Source organism: Pongo pygmaeus, chromosome 2 (genome assembly GCF_028885625.2).
Source record: "Pongo pygmaeus isolate AG05252 chromosome 2, NHGRI_mPonPyg2-v2.0_pri, whole genome shotgun sequence".
Lineage (NCBI taxonomy): Eukaryota > Metazoa > Chordata > Mammalia > Primates > Hominidae > Pongo > Pongo pygmaeus.
Genome location: NC_085930.1, coordinates 196,391,587 through 196,409,299, shown reverse-complemented (window position 1 = coordinate 196,409,299; position 17,713 = coordinate 196,391,587). Strand labels below are relative to the sequence as shown.

Below are 17,713 nucleotides of genomic sequence, written 5' to 3'. Positions count from 1 at the left end.
CTTTGGGTATATACCCAGTAATGGGATGACTGAGTCAAATGGTATTTCTAGTTCTAGATCCCTGAGGAATTGCCACACTGACTTCCACAATGGTTGAACTAGTTTACAGTTCCACCAACAGTGTAAAAGTGTTCCTATTTCTGGAGATGCATTTCATCTAGCTTCTCAGATGGTTCTGTGGGACTGAACAACCCTTCACCAGTGGAGATGGCCAACTTGACGAGGCCTCCTTCCATTGGATTTCCCTCCCGCTTTGCTGTGCTCCCCCTGTCTTACTCCAGCTTTCTGAGGTCATGCTCCCCAGCCAAGTACTATCACATAAACCTCTGCCTTGACTTCTGCTTTCTGAAAACACAGGCTAAGGTAAGCACAAGGCAAATCAGGAGCGAGAGGGTGGGGTGGGGAAACAGGTGACAGCGTGAAGTAGAAGGCCTGAGAAGAGCATCTGAGTTGAGACTTCAGCCAACACTTGAGGGAGGTCAGAAAGTGAGACAAGTTAATTTCTTGGGAAAGACCATTCCAGGCAGAGGGAACAGGTAGAAGAAGGCCCTAAGCACGTACATGCCTATGTATTTGGGGAACAGCAAAGAAACCAGTGTAGCTACAGTAATGAGGGCAAAGAGTACTAGAAGATGTCAGTAACATGGCTGAAGCCACACCACGTTTGGCCTTGCAGGACTTGGCTTTTACAGAACACAAAAGGGAGCACAAGAATGGCAGGATCTGACTTAGGTTAAAAGGATAGCCCTGGCTGCAGTGCTGAGAAAAGATCTGTATGGGGAATAGGAAACATCCTCCCCTGTGGGATCCCACTTGTGAGAACTAGAACCAGAAAGTGAAAAAATTCAAACCCTTTTGAGAGAGGCTTAAAAGGAAAAAGTCTTCTTTAAAAGGCAGAACTATACAAAGATGGCATGAGCTGCCTTGTGTGGTAATAATCTCCTGTCACTGGGGGTGCTCAAATACAGGCTGGAGAACTTGTCATTGGAAAGTGTGTAAAAATGCTTTATATGGGCTAATACAGGGTGGCACAAAGACAGACTTCAGAATGCTTCATATCATAAGAGCATCTAAGACCCAGAGACCCAGAGAGAATAATGACCCCCCTACAGTCCCAGCAGAACCCAACTAAAATCAAATGAGGACCCACAGCTCCCAATGCAGGGTTCAGGGCCCTTCACATGACCCCATGCTATCATCTTCAAACAAAACAAAAATAAAAACAAAGCTCGTTCCTACTTCAAGTACCTTAATTTAAACTGATTTGCTCTGGGATATATAAGTTCAAGACCTAGAAAGAATGAGTGGTGAAGTGAGAAGGAGACTCTGAATATTGTCACAAGCATAATATGCTAGAGAGGTGAGGATCTGGCTGGAGGTGGCTCGGCTTATTGTTTCATTTATTCACTTAATACATTTTTATTGAACATTTGTTATGCATTCAATAGAGGTGAATGAAATCCATGGAGTGTATGCTTTTTGGAACTTATATCCTAGCAGGGGTGAGTAATTATAACAAGTTTTAATAATGTCCCAGCAAGGGTGGCAGAGCTCAGTGACAAAGACTCTCAGAGCAGAACACAGCCATTGTAGCAGCAAACCTGCAGGATCAAGGGAGTGTGAGGGATGGTGAAATCCCCAGAGCACAGGCTAGGGAGTGAGTAGGGCAGCTAGAGAAAGGGAAGCTGAGCCCCAGTCCTAAAGAATCCAGGGCAAATCATCAAGGAAGATCTCAGGGCTCATTTTTCATAAAACTAGATGCAAAAGGAAGTCTATCCCTCAGTTAGAAGGCATTACACCACGCAGTACAGGTCGATCACCTGGGTGTTTTATTCTAATTCAGATGCTCAGGTCCCACTTCCCCCAAATTTTGATCCCATTGGTCTGGGGTAGAGGCTAAGTACTTATATTTCTTTAAAATCTCCCCAGAATTTCTGAAGTACAGCCGGGGCTGAAAACTTCTGTAGCAACCAGAGATGTCTGAGAAACCAGAGAGCACCCCCTATATTCCGCTGCACCCACAGTATTCATTTCTTCCTCTAGTCTGCATATTCTGAACATCTACTGTCTAGCAAGTAAATCAGGACTTGCTAGATAGCAGGTGTTCAGAATATGCGGACTAGAGGAAGAAATAAATACTCTGTGAATGAAGTAAAGGAAGCCATCACTGCTTACTTGAATTCAAGCCCGGATAGGAGTAAAACTGACCTTATGCTGATCCCCTGAATGACTGACTTCCATCCCTCCTGACTGTGGACAAGATTGGCCCAAAACTGGAGCTAGATAGAGCCTCATGTGGCAGTGGGGTCTGGGGGCAGAAAGGAGAAAAGGGGAGACAGGGTGGCGGGATGGAGGGGACCAATAACTCATTACAGATCTGGGACAGTGGGGGAATCTCAAACACACATTAATGACTACTAAGCCTTACGGAAGATATCCTGTCTTTATTAAAGTGTCCCATCTTTATATAAGTGACCCCCTTCCTCCATCACTACAGATGATGGTGACTTTCTATTAAAGAGGAGAGTAGTCAAGTTTTTAACAGAGGTGGGGTAAATGAGGCCCCTCAAAAGTGCAGCTTGCTGCCTCTCCCTACCAATTCCATTCCAGACCCCCCACTGTCAGAAAGTCTGTCCTCCCATTTCAAGCCATATCACATCTCATTTTAGAGCCTTGTAAGGTTCTCCCACATATCTGTGTACTTCCCCATGGACAAAGAATTTTACATCTTTAACGCCCTCTCTCTTGCTGAAGATAGCCCATCCCTTTGGCTTTAGGGGACAGCTGATCTTTGGCAAGAGGCCTCATGCTTGGCCAATGTGAGAAAGCCATTCAACTATAATCTCAGCAAAGAACCCAAGAGGCCAGGCCCCTGCTCCTGAATTCTGGCCATCAGCACTGCTGAGAATCTGCTAGACTTGGTCCCTGAACTCTGAAGACCCTCCATTATAATGCTTCCCAGAGATTTTGTGCTTTGCTTCTAAGGCTCTGTCTTCTAAACCTCCCCTAAATTCTCTGCCAGTTCATACGCAGTGGGTGAGAAGCCTACCTCTATGAGATCCCACCCCAACCACCAACTTTCAGGCAGGCAGACCCCAGAATCTGCCCGGAGTGGAAAGAAGCTGGAATCTGAAAAACAAAAGCAAGAGACCCTGTGTACCTGGCAGCAAAGGAACAGCCTGATCTCCCACCTCTCGCACTTCAAGGGAAACCTCTGCTGCACGTGTGAAGGCAGAATCACGGATGAGACTCACAGGCTGGGCAAAGAAGCTAATTTAAGGCTGCAGCTCGAGAAAGTGGGAGATCAAGAGGGGCAGGGGTGAGGGACTAATAAGAGTAAGGTCGAGCTCATTACTGTGGAAAGCCCTTTTGAGATCACCCAGTCCTCTAATTTTCAAACTTTTTAAAAGTAGCTAAACTTTTTTTTTTTTTTTGGTACAAAAATCTTAAATGGAACCCCATCTAAAGTAAAGCTGTTCTGATCGAAGCAAGAGGAGGAGGTAGGAGTTGGAGGATGGGTGTTTAGACCAGGAGTTGGAGACACCCACTAGCTTAGCCTACTTTCCAAATCCAAAAGTCTCTGAGGCACCTACGCAGAACTTTGGGGTCCTGGGTTTCACTATGATAAACCAATGATCTTGCCCAAACCCTAAGTTTTATAGATGGAAAAACTGTACAATTTGTCCAAGATCCCCACTGAGTCAGTGGCATCACCAGCGCTAGAAGTTGACACTATTCTCAACCCACGTCTCTCCTCTGCCCTGCCATCAGCTAACTGGCACCCTCGACAGGCTCTGGGCCCAACCACGGAATCTTATACGGAGCTACGGAAGGAGAACTGCAGGTAGATGATCAGCAGCAGGACCGTGGCCCAAAACAAGCACCAGGGGATAGAGCAGAAGTTCCAGCCTGAGCCCGTCTCGTCCTGCGACTTGGTGGGGCTGGGCGCCCGGGAGAAGGTGTAGGTGGTCGCCTCCTCCTCCAGCAGCTTCTCGCTGGGCTTCCAGTGCACGATGCCCTCCTGGCAGGCCTCGCAGAACTCTCCGCGGTGCCGCCGGTTGTCCTGGCGGCTGGCCACGTGGATGCGGTACTGGCCACCACGCTCGCCGTAGCACTGCTCGCGCAGGCTGGTGATGAGGTTGTCCACCAGGCCCTCGATGTTCTCCTCCAGCATGCTGGACTCGTCCAGACGCGCGGTGCCACACTCATAGCACAGCTGCTTGAAGACGCGCATGCGCACCGAGCCCGCCCTCTGGGCGCGGTCCAGGAACATGTGGAAAAGGATGACCACGTAGGGCGACTGCCAGGTGTGCCAGCACCAGGAGCAGTGGAACCTGCGGAGACGGGAGGAGAGGGAGGAATAGAAGACGGGCAGAGGTGGTGGAAACAGCCCTAGGAATGGCGTGAGGGCACGTGGGGGCTAAGCAGAGCCTGGAGGTGGAGGAAGTGTGTTGCCGGCCCCGTGGGTTCATTAGCTTTCCCCAGGAAGCCACTCAGCCTCGCGAGTGCGCCTAGGACTACAGCAGGTTCCTCAGGATGTCACCTGGCATCCAGCAGTGCTCTACCTCCTCAGTGCTTTCCAGAGGCCTAACTCCCACCACCCCAGCGCTGGGCGTCATTCTTATTCCTCATCTGCAAAATGCGCATGGTGCACTAGGTGAGTCCTTCCTTCTCACACCAGATAAGAAACACATAATCCATCTGCACAGTTCTATCTGTTAACACTGACTGTGAACAGGCTAGATCCAAATCAGGAGAAAATGACACCATTACTAGCTATCAGCGTCCAGGCCAGTGTCAGAGTTAATGCATCACAAGGCCTGGAGGTGGAGGCAGTCTGCCCAGATCCCCAAGGCCTGTAGTCTCCCAGGCCTGACTGGGGCCAGCTGGGGATTACAGGTCCCCAGCCAGGTCTGGGGCAGCCACAAGCCCTCCCCACTCAGCCCCCACAGCCTTCCAGGTCTTCAAGAAGCTCCTGAGTCCTGCCTGTAAGTGTCCAGCCCTTGAAACCCCTCCTGTCAGCCGGTTTAGGAGCTTCACATTTTCATTCTCTTCTTGTTCACTCACATCTTTTGGGGACTGTTTCCTCCTCTCAGGAACCAGACTACAAAACCTGGATTGAAAAATGTCATAACTAGAGGGACCTGGAAATCAGCTAATTAATCTTTTGTTTTATGCTGAGACAAAGAGAGTGAGAGAGGCATCCATGTACACACAGCTAGAGGCAGAGCCGGCACCCAGCACAAAACAGGTGCCCAGTAATGTTTCCTGAATTGAAGTGAATTGGCTGAACCAGGGCAGGCAGGAAGGCCTTGCTTCTGACTTCCAGGCTGCACCACTCAGCCTCCCCATCTTACGTCTCAAAGGTAAGCCCCTACACTCTGGACCCATGAACAAGAGTGCTAGAAATTCATCTCAGATAGTTTTTACATACTAATCAGCTAGAACTCTTCTTGAAATCAGATTCTGATTCAGGTCTAAAAGGGGCCCAAGATTCTGCTTTCCTAACAAATTCCAGGTGATGCCGATCCTGCTGCTCTGTCGACCACAGGCTAACCTCTCACTGTACAAAAGGAGAAAGCCAGGTCCAAGAAGAAAATCGAGTTCCTCAAGAGCCATGGAGCCAATGGTAGAGCCAGTTTCTGGCACATCTCATGTATTCAATATTTTAAGTGAAATTAAGTTGAGTTAAATAGATTTAAACTGGTCCCAGGACCAGAGCACAGACGTCTCGACCCCCAGGGGGCCTCAAACCCTTCTTCTCTGGTTTTAAACAACTTTTTAAGAGATTGTTAAAATAGAAAATATGTAAAATGTCAGTGTGTAGGGCTCATACGTATATTCTATGTCTTTATTTTCCAGATGGAAAAATTGTGACTCAGAGAGTAGAAGAGCTGAAATCCAACTCAAGTGTCTTAGTTCCCAGTTAGGGACTCTTTCTCTGACTTCCAGTCTATGCCAGCCTAATAGTGAGATTGAAGCTAAACACTTGGGTTCTACGTAATCTTCCTCTCCTTGGAAGGTGCCCCAGAGCTAGGGACCTAGAGGCGGCCTGCAGGAATCCACCTTCCTGGGCTACTCACCTGCCTGAAGCATGCAACTCCAGGTACTGCTTCCAACCAGGGCTCAGCACATTGTGCTTGAGGTTGGGGTCTATGATGAGGTCCCAGCTGTCAGCCGGCTTTGCCTCCTCCATCTTCTCATAGAAGACTTTCTTCCACTCGTCTGTGGTCACACTTTTACACATGGTCTCGTCAGTAGTGAGGGAAGGCAATTTCCACCTTAGTGAGAACACGGAGAGTGAGGGTAGGTGCAGGGCAGGGCAGCGCAGTCTCCACGGTCTAAAAATCCTCATCGACAAGACCAGGAGGAAGCAGGACCCAGCTCCCTCCTTTGTCCGCAGTGGAACCTGTTTCCACGGCAACCAGGCAGGGCGCCAGAAGACAGAGCTTGGGGAGGAGGGAGTCTCTGAAGAGGTGTTTCAAGGCCCTGAACTGAGACTGCAGAGGCAGAGTTTGTGGGTCTAAATGATCCAAGACAGAGTGGGGGACCTGACCAGAGATTGAGCTTCAGACCATCTCACCCTGGCCTGGAAAGAGTATGGGGAGGTGAGGACTTGGGAACTGGCTCAGTTTCACCTTGCTGCCCCCTGGAGGCATCATCAGCATCTGGCTGCTATGGTAACCATGATGCCTTAGGCAGCCAAGGAGAAATGAGGGATGGGGAGATGTAAATTTGTTAGTAGATGGAGCAATAATAATAAACTCTCTCTCGGCTTCTCCAGCCATCTTGTGACCAGCACTTTGCCATTTTCAAAACACAATTGGAGGTCTCTTAAGTTATGATTACTATTGCTGCAGTACAGATCAGGAGCCTGGGACTCACCCAGCCTATAAATGGCAGAGCCTGTATACAAATAAATTCAAGCTGTTGACCCCAGACCAGTTCATTAATTCATTCATTTCAAACATATCCGAGCATGTGCGTAGGGTTTGCAGACATGTGCCAAGCTCTATGTCAGTGCTTGTAGCTGACTGTGTACTGAATAACTGTGCAATAGGATCCATGCTGCAATGGCCTTGTGCAAGAACAGTCACCTGTGCACAAAGGTAGGAGCATTGCATCAGCCAGGCAGGAGCAGACAAGATTATTTCCAAGCTGATTATAGAAGTGCAGAAGAGGAGCACCACCCACAGGCAAAACAGCCTTTACTATACATGCCTCTGCTGCTATGTTTAATAAATTATTTTTCCTTTTAAAAAATCATATGGGTTTATTCTAGAAAAAATACAAAATATAGATGAAAGAAAAGACTCTTCCATAATACCCCACCCGAGATGACTACTGTTAACATTATGATATGTACATCCGGCTTACCATTTTTCTGTACATGTACATGTGTATATGTGTGTGTATACACACACATTCTGCACACCACATATATTCTATATACCAATTTGTGACACTTTAAGAAAATAATATATCATGAATATTTTTCTAGGTCATGTTCCGTAATAGTACATTATAGGCTACCTATATTCTGTTATATGGATAGGCATAATTTATTTAGCCCATCCTGTCTTTTAGGACATTTTGGTTTTATTTCAGTTTCTCACATTACACTCTTGCCATCTATTTGTATAAAACTTGTTGACGAAGCTCATTGCAAGCATTAGAGACAACACTTCCTACAATTGGAAAACACATATCTTGACTCCACTCTCTCCAAAAGCTTGGTGTGGCTAGCAGAATCTGAGCAGGCTCTTCAAACAGTATGAATTTTGGACAGCCAGCAGATCTTGAAGTTTAGTGATGAAAAAGAAGGACCTAAAAATCACCCATCTGATACCAGAAACCATCTTCCAAGTGCTTCTCCTGCTGCTTCATGAATGTTTGATGCCTTGATTTACACTGTTTTAACCTCAGTTTATTCATCTTCTCAGTGGGATAATAACAAAACAGTATCTGCTGTGATTAAAAGCAGTGAGTGGCTTTAGAATGGCTTGCCTGGTTGTTTTGTTGTTGTTGTTGTTGTTGAGACAGAGTCTCGCTCTGTTGCCCAGGCTGGAGTGCAATGGCACAATCTCGACTCACGGCAACCTCCACCTCCCGGGTTCAAGTGATTCTCTTGCCTCAACCTCCCAAGTAACTGGGATTACAGGCATGCGTCACCACACCTGTCTGATTTTGTATTTTCAGTAGAGATGGGATTTCACCATGTTGGCCAGACTGATCTCAAACTCCTGACCTCAGGTGATCTGCCTGCCTTGGCATCCCAAAGTGCTGGGATTACAGACATGAGTCACCGTGCCTGGCCGCTTTTAAAAAAAAAATTTCCATATAGCCTCATAGGTAGCAATTCTAATATATGTAATCTGTATCTTTTCATCCTAGCAAAAATACATGTTAATGTTTTATGTGAATATATTTTTAATTTGCATAGTAACAGCAATCACTATACAGCACTTACTATATAGCAATCACTATATAGCACTTACCTGGTAAGTGCTTAGAAAGCATTGTTCTGGTGGTTTATAAATATTAACTTATTTCAGTCAGTAACAATCTTGACAGGTAGGTAATATCAGCAGCAGCTCCATTTTACAGATATGTAAGCTAAAGTCTAGAGGTTAGATAACTTGCGCAAGATTTAATAGCTAATAACTAGTTGAACTGGGACTTGAACCTATATGACTGTCTACAAAGCCCCAGCTTTGACCATTGTGATGCTCCGCATGGAATCTAGAACATAACATCTGCTAACTAAATGTGTGTTTCATCATTTACATGGCCATTACAGACCCGAAGAATTGCAAATGAAGTTTATATCATTTCAGCAAATGGTTCACTGGGCCCCCCCACACTGAGGCCACATCTCCCCAGAAGAGGAGTGAGTTGTACTTGACCCACCAGGCTCCCTGCTACTGCTGGGGATGCTGCCTCTGCTGCCAAACTTAATGAAGCAATGGTGTCCACAGGCCCCTGATACTCAGTGTAAATATTTTAGAGCTGAGAGAGATATTTAGCTTGAAATCTTACCAAAGAAAATATGGTACAGAAAGTCATCTCTAGGCACAGCAACGCTGTAAAGCCTCAATCATTTAATGCCAGGCATCTTGGCTCAATGGAGAGAGCACTGAACTGGGAGTCAGAAGACACATAGCCCAGCTCTGCTCCTGGCTAACATTGTGACCTTGGGCAAGTCACTAATTTCCCTTGGCCTCAGTTTGTCCGTCTGTTCAATGAATAATTAGGGTAGATGACAAAGGTAAGGTCCCCTCTAACTTTAGTCATATATGGTTTCAAACAGCTTTATACTTAGAAAACTGAATCCTGGGAGGGCAGGAGGTAGGATGGAGGCCACTGGTTGGAAGAGGGAAGCTTCTAAAGAGGCATGGCAGGTAATGCCTGGAGCCAGACTCTGTCTCTTGGGACCTGCTATATAGTTGATGATCTCTGGGGAGGTGCCTCTACTAGATTTGTACTGAACACAGCAAGAAGGACAGAAATTAAATATGTCAAGCCACTGAACATTAACATTGGAAAACCCATTTTTTATGTAGAGACGGGGTCTTGCTGTGTTGCCCAGGCTGGTCTCAAACTCCTGGGCTTAAGCAAACCTCCTGCCTCCGCCTCCCAAAGTGCTAAGATCACAGGCATGAGCCATCTCACCTGGCTGGCATTGGGAAAAACTTTTAAGTTCTTCAGGACCCTTCATTAAACTTTTAGTCCTTCAAGTCAGTATTCTTACCTCTGAATTAAGGCAACCAACACCTAAATAAGTAAACTCGTTTAACTAACCTCACAGATATGATGGGAACTGCCACAGGTGGGAGCTACTGGCCAAAATGAGAATGGGGGCTGTGGACCTTCCCAGAAAATACGTGAAGCTGAGAGGAGCTTATAACAAACAGTGCTACCCAGAACAAATCCTCTAGAAGTATTTTGCAGGTGTTGCTACAATAAACACTATGATGACAGAAGACAAAGTAAGAATCACCAGAGGGGTGTGTGTGTGTGTGTGTGTGTGTGTGTGTGTAACCAGCTGATGCAATCCCCATTGGCACAAATTAAGTTTTATTTAGAACCCAAGCTTGCTGTGCAGAGGCCAATATAATGCATCCTTCTGGATAGCAGAGTATTTTCTCTAATAAAAATTTCTATCAAGACAGAAAAAAATACTGTGGTATTGCAATTTGCTCTCTATCAAATGATCTCTGACACCATGGAATCTACAATTTAGAGAATGCCAATTCAGACATCTCTAAAGCTGTTGGCCTCACCCTGACCAATTTCTTAAAGTTTGTGATCATGTTTTAAGTGGATAAAATGCTTTAAATTAAGTTCCCAACTAGAAAATAGAGCGATGAAAAGAAAAAACAAGCCTCTAATTTTTTTTCTTGAAATGATGCACTCATGAAAAATTCTCAGCTATGTGCAATTTTCTATCCCTAAATGGCATTTGAGAAGAAGGAGGGGTGTGTTTTAGGGCTGGACCCATGATTGGAAGTTTCTACTGGTATCCTGTACCAAAGATCTAAATGTGCCTCACAGTCCCAAAACAAAGACTGTTTCTTTCCAGAATGCCCCAACATTGCTGGGCCAGAACAGTAAGCCCCTCCATCTGTTGATTTCATGATATTAAGAGCCCATGTAGTGGTCTCAACTTTAAAGGAATTTTTAATTTTCTTCTCTAACAGAAACATTTTTTTTCCTTGGGAACTAAGATTTCTAAAATAGCAGAGCTCAAAGTTGTGGGTATAGAAAGAAAAGAAAACAAAACTAGTTTACCATTAGGGGTAATTTTGAGAGAGCCACTCCATTCTACCCTTTAATTCTTAGAACTAAACACTATATCATCGTGGTTGCTAATTTTGAGCATATACCACATCCTGGAGAACATTATCCTAGCCCTGCAAGGTCCTGTCCCCCAGCTGTTTCTATAACTGAGTCTTCCAAAGATCACCACATTGTTCAATCAGGCCAACTGCTTCAGGATTATGGGTGATATAGTTAAGACTAATGAATTTCATGAGTGTGAGCTCATTGCCAGATTTCCTTTATGTTGAAATGAGTTGCCAGGCAAAAGCAATGCTATATGGAATATCACAATGGTATATAAGGAATTCTCTAAATCCACTGCTGAGGGTCTGATATGCTTTGGATTTGTGTCCCCACCCAAATCTCATGTCGAATTGTAATCCCCAATGTTGGAAGAGGGTCCTGGTGGGAGGTGATTGGATTATAGGGGCGGATTTCCCCCTTGCTGTTCTGGTGATAGTGAGTTCTCATGAAATCTTGTTGTTTAAATGAGTGTAGCACCTCCCGCTTCACTCTCTCTTCCTCCTGCTCCGGCCACGTAAGACAAGCCTGCTTTGCTTCACCTTCCATCATGATTGTAAGTTTCCTAAGGCCTCCTCAGCTATGCTACCTGTACAGCCTATGGAACCCTGAGCCAATTAAACCTCTTTTCTTTATATTAATAAATTACCCAGTCTCAGGTATTTCTTTTCAGCAGTGCAAGAATGGACTAATACAATGCTCAAATTCCAAGAACAGAGAGAGATCAACACTGAACCATTGATTGGGGCATGATTCCTTGGGGAACCAACCAATGACCTGGTGGCAAGTTGATTACACTGGACAATTTCCATCAAGGAAGGGGTAGACTTTTGTTTTCACTGGAAGAAACAATTACCGTGAATATGGACTTCCCTTCCCTCTCCACAATGCCTCTGCCATTTGTGAACTTTCATAATGCCTTATTCACTATTATGGTATTTCTCCACTTGGGTCTTTCCTTTTAGCTGCTTAGGCTTCTTCACTACATGGTAGTTTGTTTCCAAGAAGATTCATTCTAGGAAGAATAAATGGAAGCTTCCAGTCCTCCTTAAGGCTAGCATCAGAAGTCCCAGAACATCACTCCTGTCATATTCTGTTGATGAAAGCAATCACAGGGCCAGCCTGACTTCAGGGAATGGGAAATAAACTTCAGCTCTTGGTGGGGAAATTGCCTGTGCCTATAGGAAGGGAAGTAATTTGTGGCAGTCATCTTTGGAGACTTTCTACCACAGTACCTGATTATTTTTCTTCATCCTTCAAAGAGCTTAGTGCCTTGAGAACGCTATGTCAAATTCTGTGATGTAGATAGAGGTAGACATTATATTGCAAAAAAAAAAAAAAAAAAAAAAAGCAAACTAAGGATCAAAAAGTCAAAGTAGCCAAAGAGTAAACTAATCCAGCAAGTCCAATCCGAAAACATAGCCAGATAGGAACAGCAGGGCTGCTCCCTTTGGAACAAAGCAAAGGAAAGCATTACAGGTACCCAGCCTGCCAGTACCACCCACCTCTGCATGCCCAGTCATGATTTATAAGAATCTCTTCCTCTGATTCCCCTCCACCCCGACAGCAACCATTGAACTTCTTTTCCAAGCTCCTGCTCAATTTTGTGAGGCATATGTGCCTGTCATCAGCGAGGGCCCTTCAGAGATATACAACCCAAAATCCAAAGTCCCCCAATCTTCATTCTCTTGAAGTTTTATCCCCATAAAACTCTGTGCTTTTTTTTCAGAGATGGGGTCTCTCTGTGTTGCCCAGGTAACTCTTGAACTCTCAGGCTCAAGCAATCCTCCTTTTCAGCCTCCTGAGTAGCTGGAATTACGGGCACACACCACTGTGCCCAGTCTATGTGCTTTGTTTTTTCTATGTTTTTTGAGACAGGTTCTCACTCTGTCACTCAGACTGGAGTGCAGTGGTTCAATCATGGTTCACTGCAGCCTTGATCCCCTGGGCTCAAGTGATCCTCCCAAGTCAGCCTCCCAAATAACTGGGACTACAGGCATGCACCATCATGATCAGCTGATTATTTATTTATTTATTTATTTATTTATTTATTTTTGTAGAGGTAGGGTCTCACTATGTTGCCTAGGCTGGTCTCAAACTCCTGGGCTCACGTGATCTTCCCACCTCAGCCTCCCAAAGTTCTAAGACTACAGGCATGCACCACTGTGCCCAGTCTCTGTGCTTTTTTTTTTTTTTTCAAGTGCAAGATCTTGTCTTTGAGAAAAGCGTTCATCAGAAAATGGTCTGTGGATATTACCAAGGGAACAGTGCCATGGTCCAGGAAGTGAAGAAGGGCACACTTGAGAGAAATCATCAAGTCCTCAAAAACTAATTTCCCTATTTTCAGGATATTTGATCTAAAATAAAAGACAGCTCCCTTCCCCTTATTCTGAAGAAGGGGCAAGGCAACGTTACATGTGGGGAAGCAAAAATTTTATTCATTTATTTGTTTTTTAAAAAACTCTGAATTATCAACTACCATGTGCCAGGCTCTATACTGTACACATGGGATATAGAGATAAATAAGTCTCACTCATTTCATATCCAGTGAATGTCAATAACCAGGTGACCCACACTAACCCCGAGCCTTTGGCTTAGGACATGAAGACTGAGCCTTAAGCATGTTCCTGTTGCCAAGCAGCCACTACTATGGGAATGTATCTTCAGATTATACCCCCAAGAGATTCTTCCTGAAGCAGTTTTGGAAAGATATGCAACTGTTCAACCCTAATAACAGTTCATGGAAGGTCTAGTAGGAAATGAAGTCACCGTACATTATCAGACCATCTTACTGTAGTTGAATGGCATACTCATGGAGTTCAGAGGACAGGATACAACTTTCCTTTACTCTTCCATCAAGTCTCTAATAGGTCCACTGAGAGTCCACCTAGAATGCATGTCCAGAACTTCCCATTATTTTTCTGGTCTCCTTTCTAGGTCTTCTCTTTGATCTCTTCTGCTCTTCTACTTTCTCTTCAGGACTTTGCTTCAACCTTCAGTGTAGAGTATCTGTAAGCTAATAACCTTTCTCCCACTAACACTGACCACATTCCATTGCATAGCTGTCACTTCTTACTATGCTAACAAAGTTTATGTCCCTTCATTCTATTATATCAAAGACCTCTACTCACTAGGGTAAAAAGGAAGAAAGAAAGTAGAGGAAGGAGGAGAAAAAAAAAATCCATTCTGATATACACTTGCCCTCCCTCTGAGCGTGACCTTTCCAAGAAAAGCAATAAAACAAGACAACTTAGTCCTCTGTTTTGGAAATGAGAGGAAACTGCTCTGGACAGCAGATGTGTATTTCACAGTGGCCACAGAATAAACCTGAATCATATTTGCACTCAGTCACTTTGGCTGAGTCTCTACCACATGACCTGAAAATACAAAGATGTATAGAACAGAATTATGGAGTAAAAGGAATCTTGGAAATTATCTAGTCTAGTCCTGATCAGATGTGCCATTGACTCTGACACATTTCATGTGAAGACATAAATAGGCATAAAATAATCAGATTTTAATTTAGTGAGAAGGTGGTTCTTCATATAGAATGGGGAGACTTCACTGTCTATCTTTAGACAGACCCAGTGATCTGGGATTAGGGTTGCCTCTGAAATCCAAGTAATAACCAATGCCTATTGAGAGCCAAGCAGTTACCCAGCCTGAATGTGAATATTTCCAGTGACATGGAGCTCATTATCCAGTGGTAGCAGCACTCTCTAACCCCTGGCTACTAAGAAGCTCTTCTTTACTGAGTGCCACCATCTCACTTTCTAAAACCTTGACTCTCTGTGCCTTTCAATAGAAAGCACTTAACAACATTCCAGCCCACAGTAAGCAGGCAGTTAATATTGACTACTTTCGGGGAGTAAAAGGGGTGTTGTAGCTTTATTGTTACCACTATTAAAGCCTATGTTTATAAGTTGTAAAATTCTGCATTGCCAGAACACCACTGGCTTGTTTTAGTCTTTAAACATGAAAGCTTTTTTAAAGAATACCTTGTAATGAGCTGAAATGCAACTTCAGGAGAAAGACGGAGCACTATTTATTCTATTCTTTGACATAATTTTCCATAATGGCAAAACAATCTCTATTTGTTAATCTGAATATTATGAAAACTTTCAAGCACATAGAAAAGCGAAACAGACAATGAAACTCCATGTGCCCATCACCCAGCTTCAGTAACCATCAGTTATATGTCTTCTAAAACATTTTCTTTAACCCAATATCTGAGATTTCCTTCAAATAATACAGGTAGAGGTGTAGATGAAATATGATTGACCATGAGTTGGTAATGTTGAGGCTGAGTAGTAGATACATGGACATTTATTATACTATTCTATGTATTTTTTGTATATTGAAATTTTCCATAATAGAAAGTAAATAAATAAATAAGCATTTTTCTTTTGCTTACTGCATTAGTCAGAATTCTCCAGAGAAACAGAACCAATAGGAAAAAGGGATAAAGAGAGAGAGAGAGTATAAGCGATTGGCTCACATAATTATAAGGACTGAAAAGCCCATGATTTCCCCTCTGTGAGCTGAAGACCTAGGAAAGCTGGTGGTGTAGCTACAGTTCAAGTCCAAAAGCTTGAGAACCCAGAGGACCAATGGTGTAGGTTACAGTTCAAGAGATGCCCCAGTTCAGGTAGTCAGGCAAGAGAGTGAATTCTCCCTTCCTCTGCCATTTTGTTCTATTCTATCCCTCAACAGATTGGATGATGCCCCACGTACACTGAGAAGGGCAATCTACTTTCCTCAGTCTACAGATTCAAATGCTAATCTCATTTGGAAACACTTCACAGAGACACACCAGAAATAATGTTTAACCAAATATCTGCACCCCATGGACCTGTCAAAGTAACACATAAAATTAACCATCATTGTTCTCTCCTAAATTTTTGCTTTCAAAACAGTGTTTTGAAACAAGAACTCATGTTCTTGTTCCTTGTAGCTGTGGCCTTCTAGTTTAATCTTCTGTGGTCTGAATTTTTCCATACTGTTCCTATCATTGTAATGATAACCTTATATATGTAGAACAGTTCAAAAATGTTCCTCTTACAGCCTCACATATGCTTACCAATGAATGTCTATATTTGAAATACTCAGGGCACACATAAGAGTAGGTAATTAGCATAGTAAGTAGGTCTATTATCCAGAAGCCTGGCTTCTCAGGCCAAAAGAATTGTCATTTTTCTAAGGCCTCAACTTTTGATTGGCTTTGCTTTGGAGGTTAATTTATAAGTTTACATGGAATTTGGGGGTTGTGATAATTTGACATAGATGAATGAAATTAGAAAGTCATGTACATCAGGCAAACAGGACAAAAGACAGTGAAACAACCAGGTGCATCCTTCACTACCAGTCACATCAGCTGTGAAGTCCATTTCTTTATCAAAAACTGTTCTCACTTTCTCTTGAAAGCCAGCATTGGTCTCTCAAGGATCTAAGTTAATTCCTTTGTAGACCTCATTCAGGAGAAGAGGGTTAAGGGAGTCCTCACTTGTTAGCCACTAAGGAACCAAGAATCCTCAAACTGCAGATTCTCTCTTTGGTGTCCCAGAGCAGATATTTACTTCCCGGGGACCCAATTCTTGACCTAGATTAACTCCTGTAAGGATCACAGAGAGAAGTTCCAGTGAGAAAGAGCCCTGATCTATATATCCTGGAGGGAGGCCCTTCCCTTGAGCTGGGTATAGGCCACGCCTCACCTTGTGGTTAGGGGTGGCAGGATGGTTAGTGCCAGACACAGCCTGAAAGAGAAGTAGGAAAGGTGAGCCTTGAGGCTAGAATGGGCAATGTCCCAGGACTAATAGGCTGGCCAGCAGGGCAGGTGTGAGGTCAGTCTTATTGCAGACTGTCTGAGGCAGCAGCTCCAGGAGGTGCACCTCTCTCAGCTTCCAGGAGCCAAGCCCTGCTCAGGAAGAGAGATGGCTTTCATACCAAGTAGGAGGCCAAGGGGCCTAAAGCTCCTTATCTGTAAACCCATGGGGAACAGATTCAGAAGGCCCAATCAAATAAACACTCCAGCCCAGAACTGGCCAAGTCTGCACCAGAATAAACTCATGAGTCATACTGACCCTGGTGTTGCCTTACATGGCAGCAAAAAGGCTTTGGCATCCATAGCCTTTTTGGTTTAGCACTACCTTTACTATTTTAACTTCTTGCCGTTGTTTGATTGACTGGTATTTCAGGCATCTTGGACCCATGCTTCTGAAAGCAACTGACATCTGCTGTGATAAAACGGTGGCTTATACCCCTGTGTATCTATGCAGCTCTGTCTCAGGCGTAAATATGAAACTCAGTTAATACATTCTACATTGATAACGCTCAGAAACTACAGGAGAGAGATAGTATTAGCAAGACCTGTATGGAAAGAACAAGAAAGGGAGAAATCACAGGTCCGCATTCTGTCACTGCTATGAGACTTGCCATGTGAACAAAGAACGTGGCCTCTCTGCTTCTACATTTCTGTGTACTTAAAATCAGTAGAACCGTATTACCTGATCTCAAAGTTTCCTTCCTGCTCTAGCAATTTGTGGGTCACAATTACATGAAACACCTATAGCTTTGGTAAAGGCAAATTAACCCTCCCAAACCTCTTAGATACTCAGAAACATATATCAGGAGCTACTTTCTATTTTCCCCATGAAGGAGTATTGCTGTGTTCATAAATTTTCCTTATTAAATATTTTCAGAATAAATATGAAATGATGGCTATCTAGAAGCCTCCCCCAATTTTTTAATGTCCAAAGTTATAAACACTCCCTGATCTAGACAGTTCTTTTCTATACCTTTACCCAAATCTATATGTCCTCCAATATTTTCTGATTCCAAGTAAACTCAGCAGGACCTACACACACACACACAC

The 17,713-nt window shown here is 44.0% G+C and overlaps 1 protein-coding gene across 1 annotated transcript; it reads right to left on the bottom strand.

The window, feature by feature from the left end:
- Nucleotides 1–2,428: 2,428 nt before the first annotated feature.
- Nucleotides 2,429–6,385, bottom strand: RTP1 (receptor transporter protein 1). Its single transcript, XM_054483122.1, has 2 exons — nt 6,084–6,385; nt 2,429–4,334 (listed from the first exon to the last, which is right to left on the bottom strand). The coding sequence occupies exons 1-2, from the start codon at nt 6,353–6,355 to the stop codon at nt 3,815–3,817; spliced, it is 792 nt and encodes a 263-aa protein (XP_054339097.1). The 5' UTR covers nt 6,356–6,385; the 3' UTR covers nt 2,429–3,814.
- Nucleotides 6,386–17,713: the final 11,328 nt, after the last annotated feature.

Excerpts from the sequence above, each read along its gene's own strand:
- RTP1 (XM_054483122.1), bottom strand. The coding sequence starts at position 6,355 with ATGAGGATTTTTAGACCGTGGAGACTGCGCTGCCCTGCCCTGCACCTA. Across the intron at positions 4,335-6,083 it reads GAGTTGCATGCTTCAGGCAG|GTTCCACTGCTCCTGGTGCT; the intron begins GTGAGTAGCCCA and ends CCGTCTCCGCAG.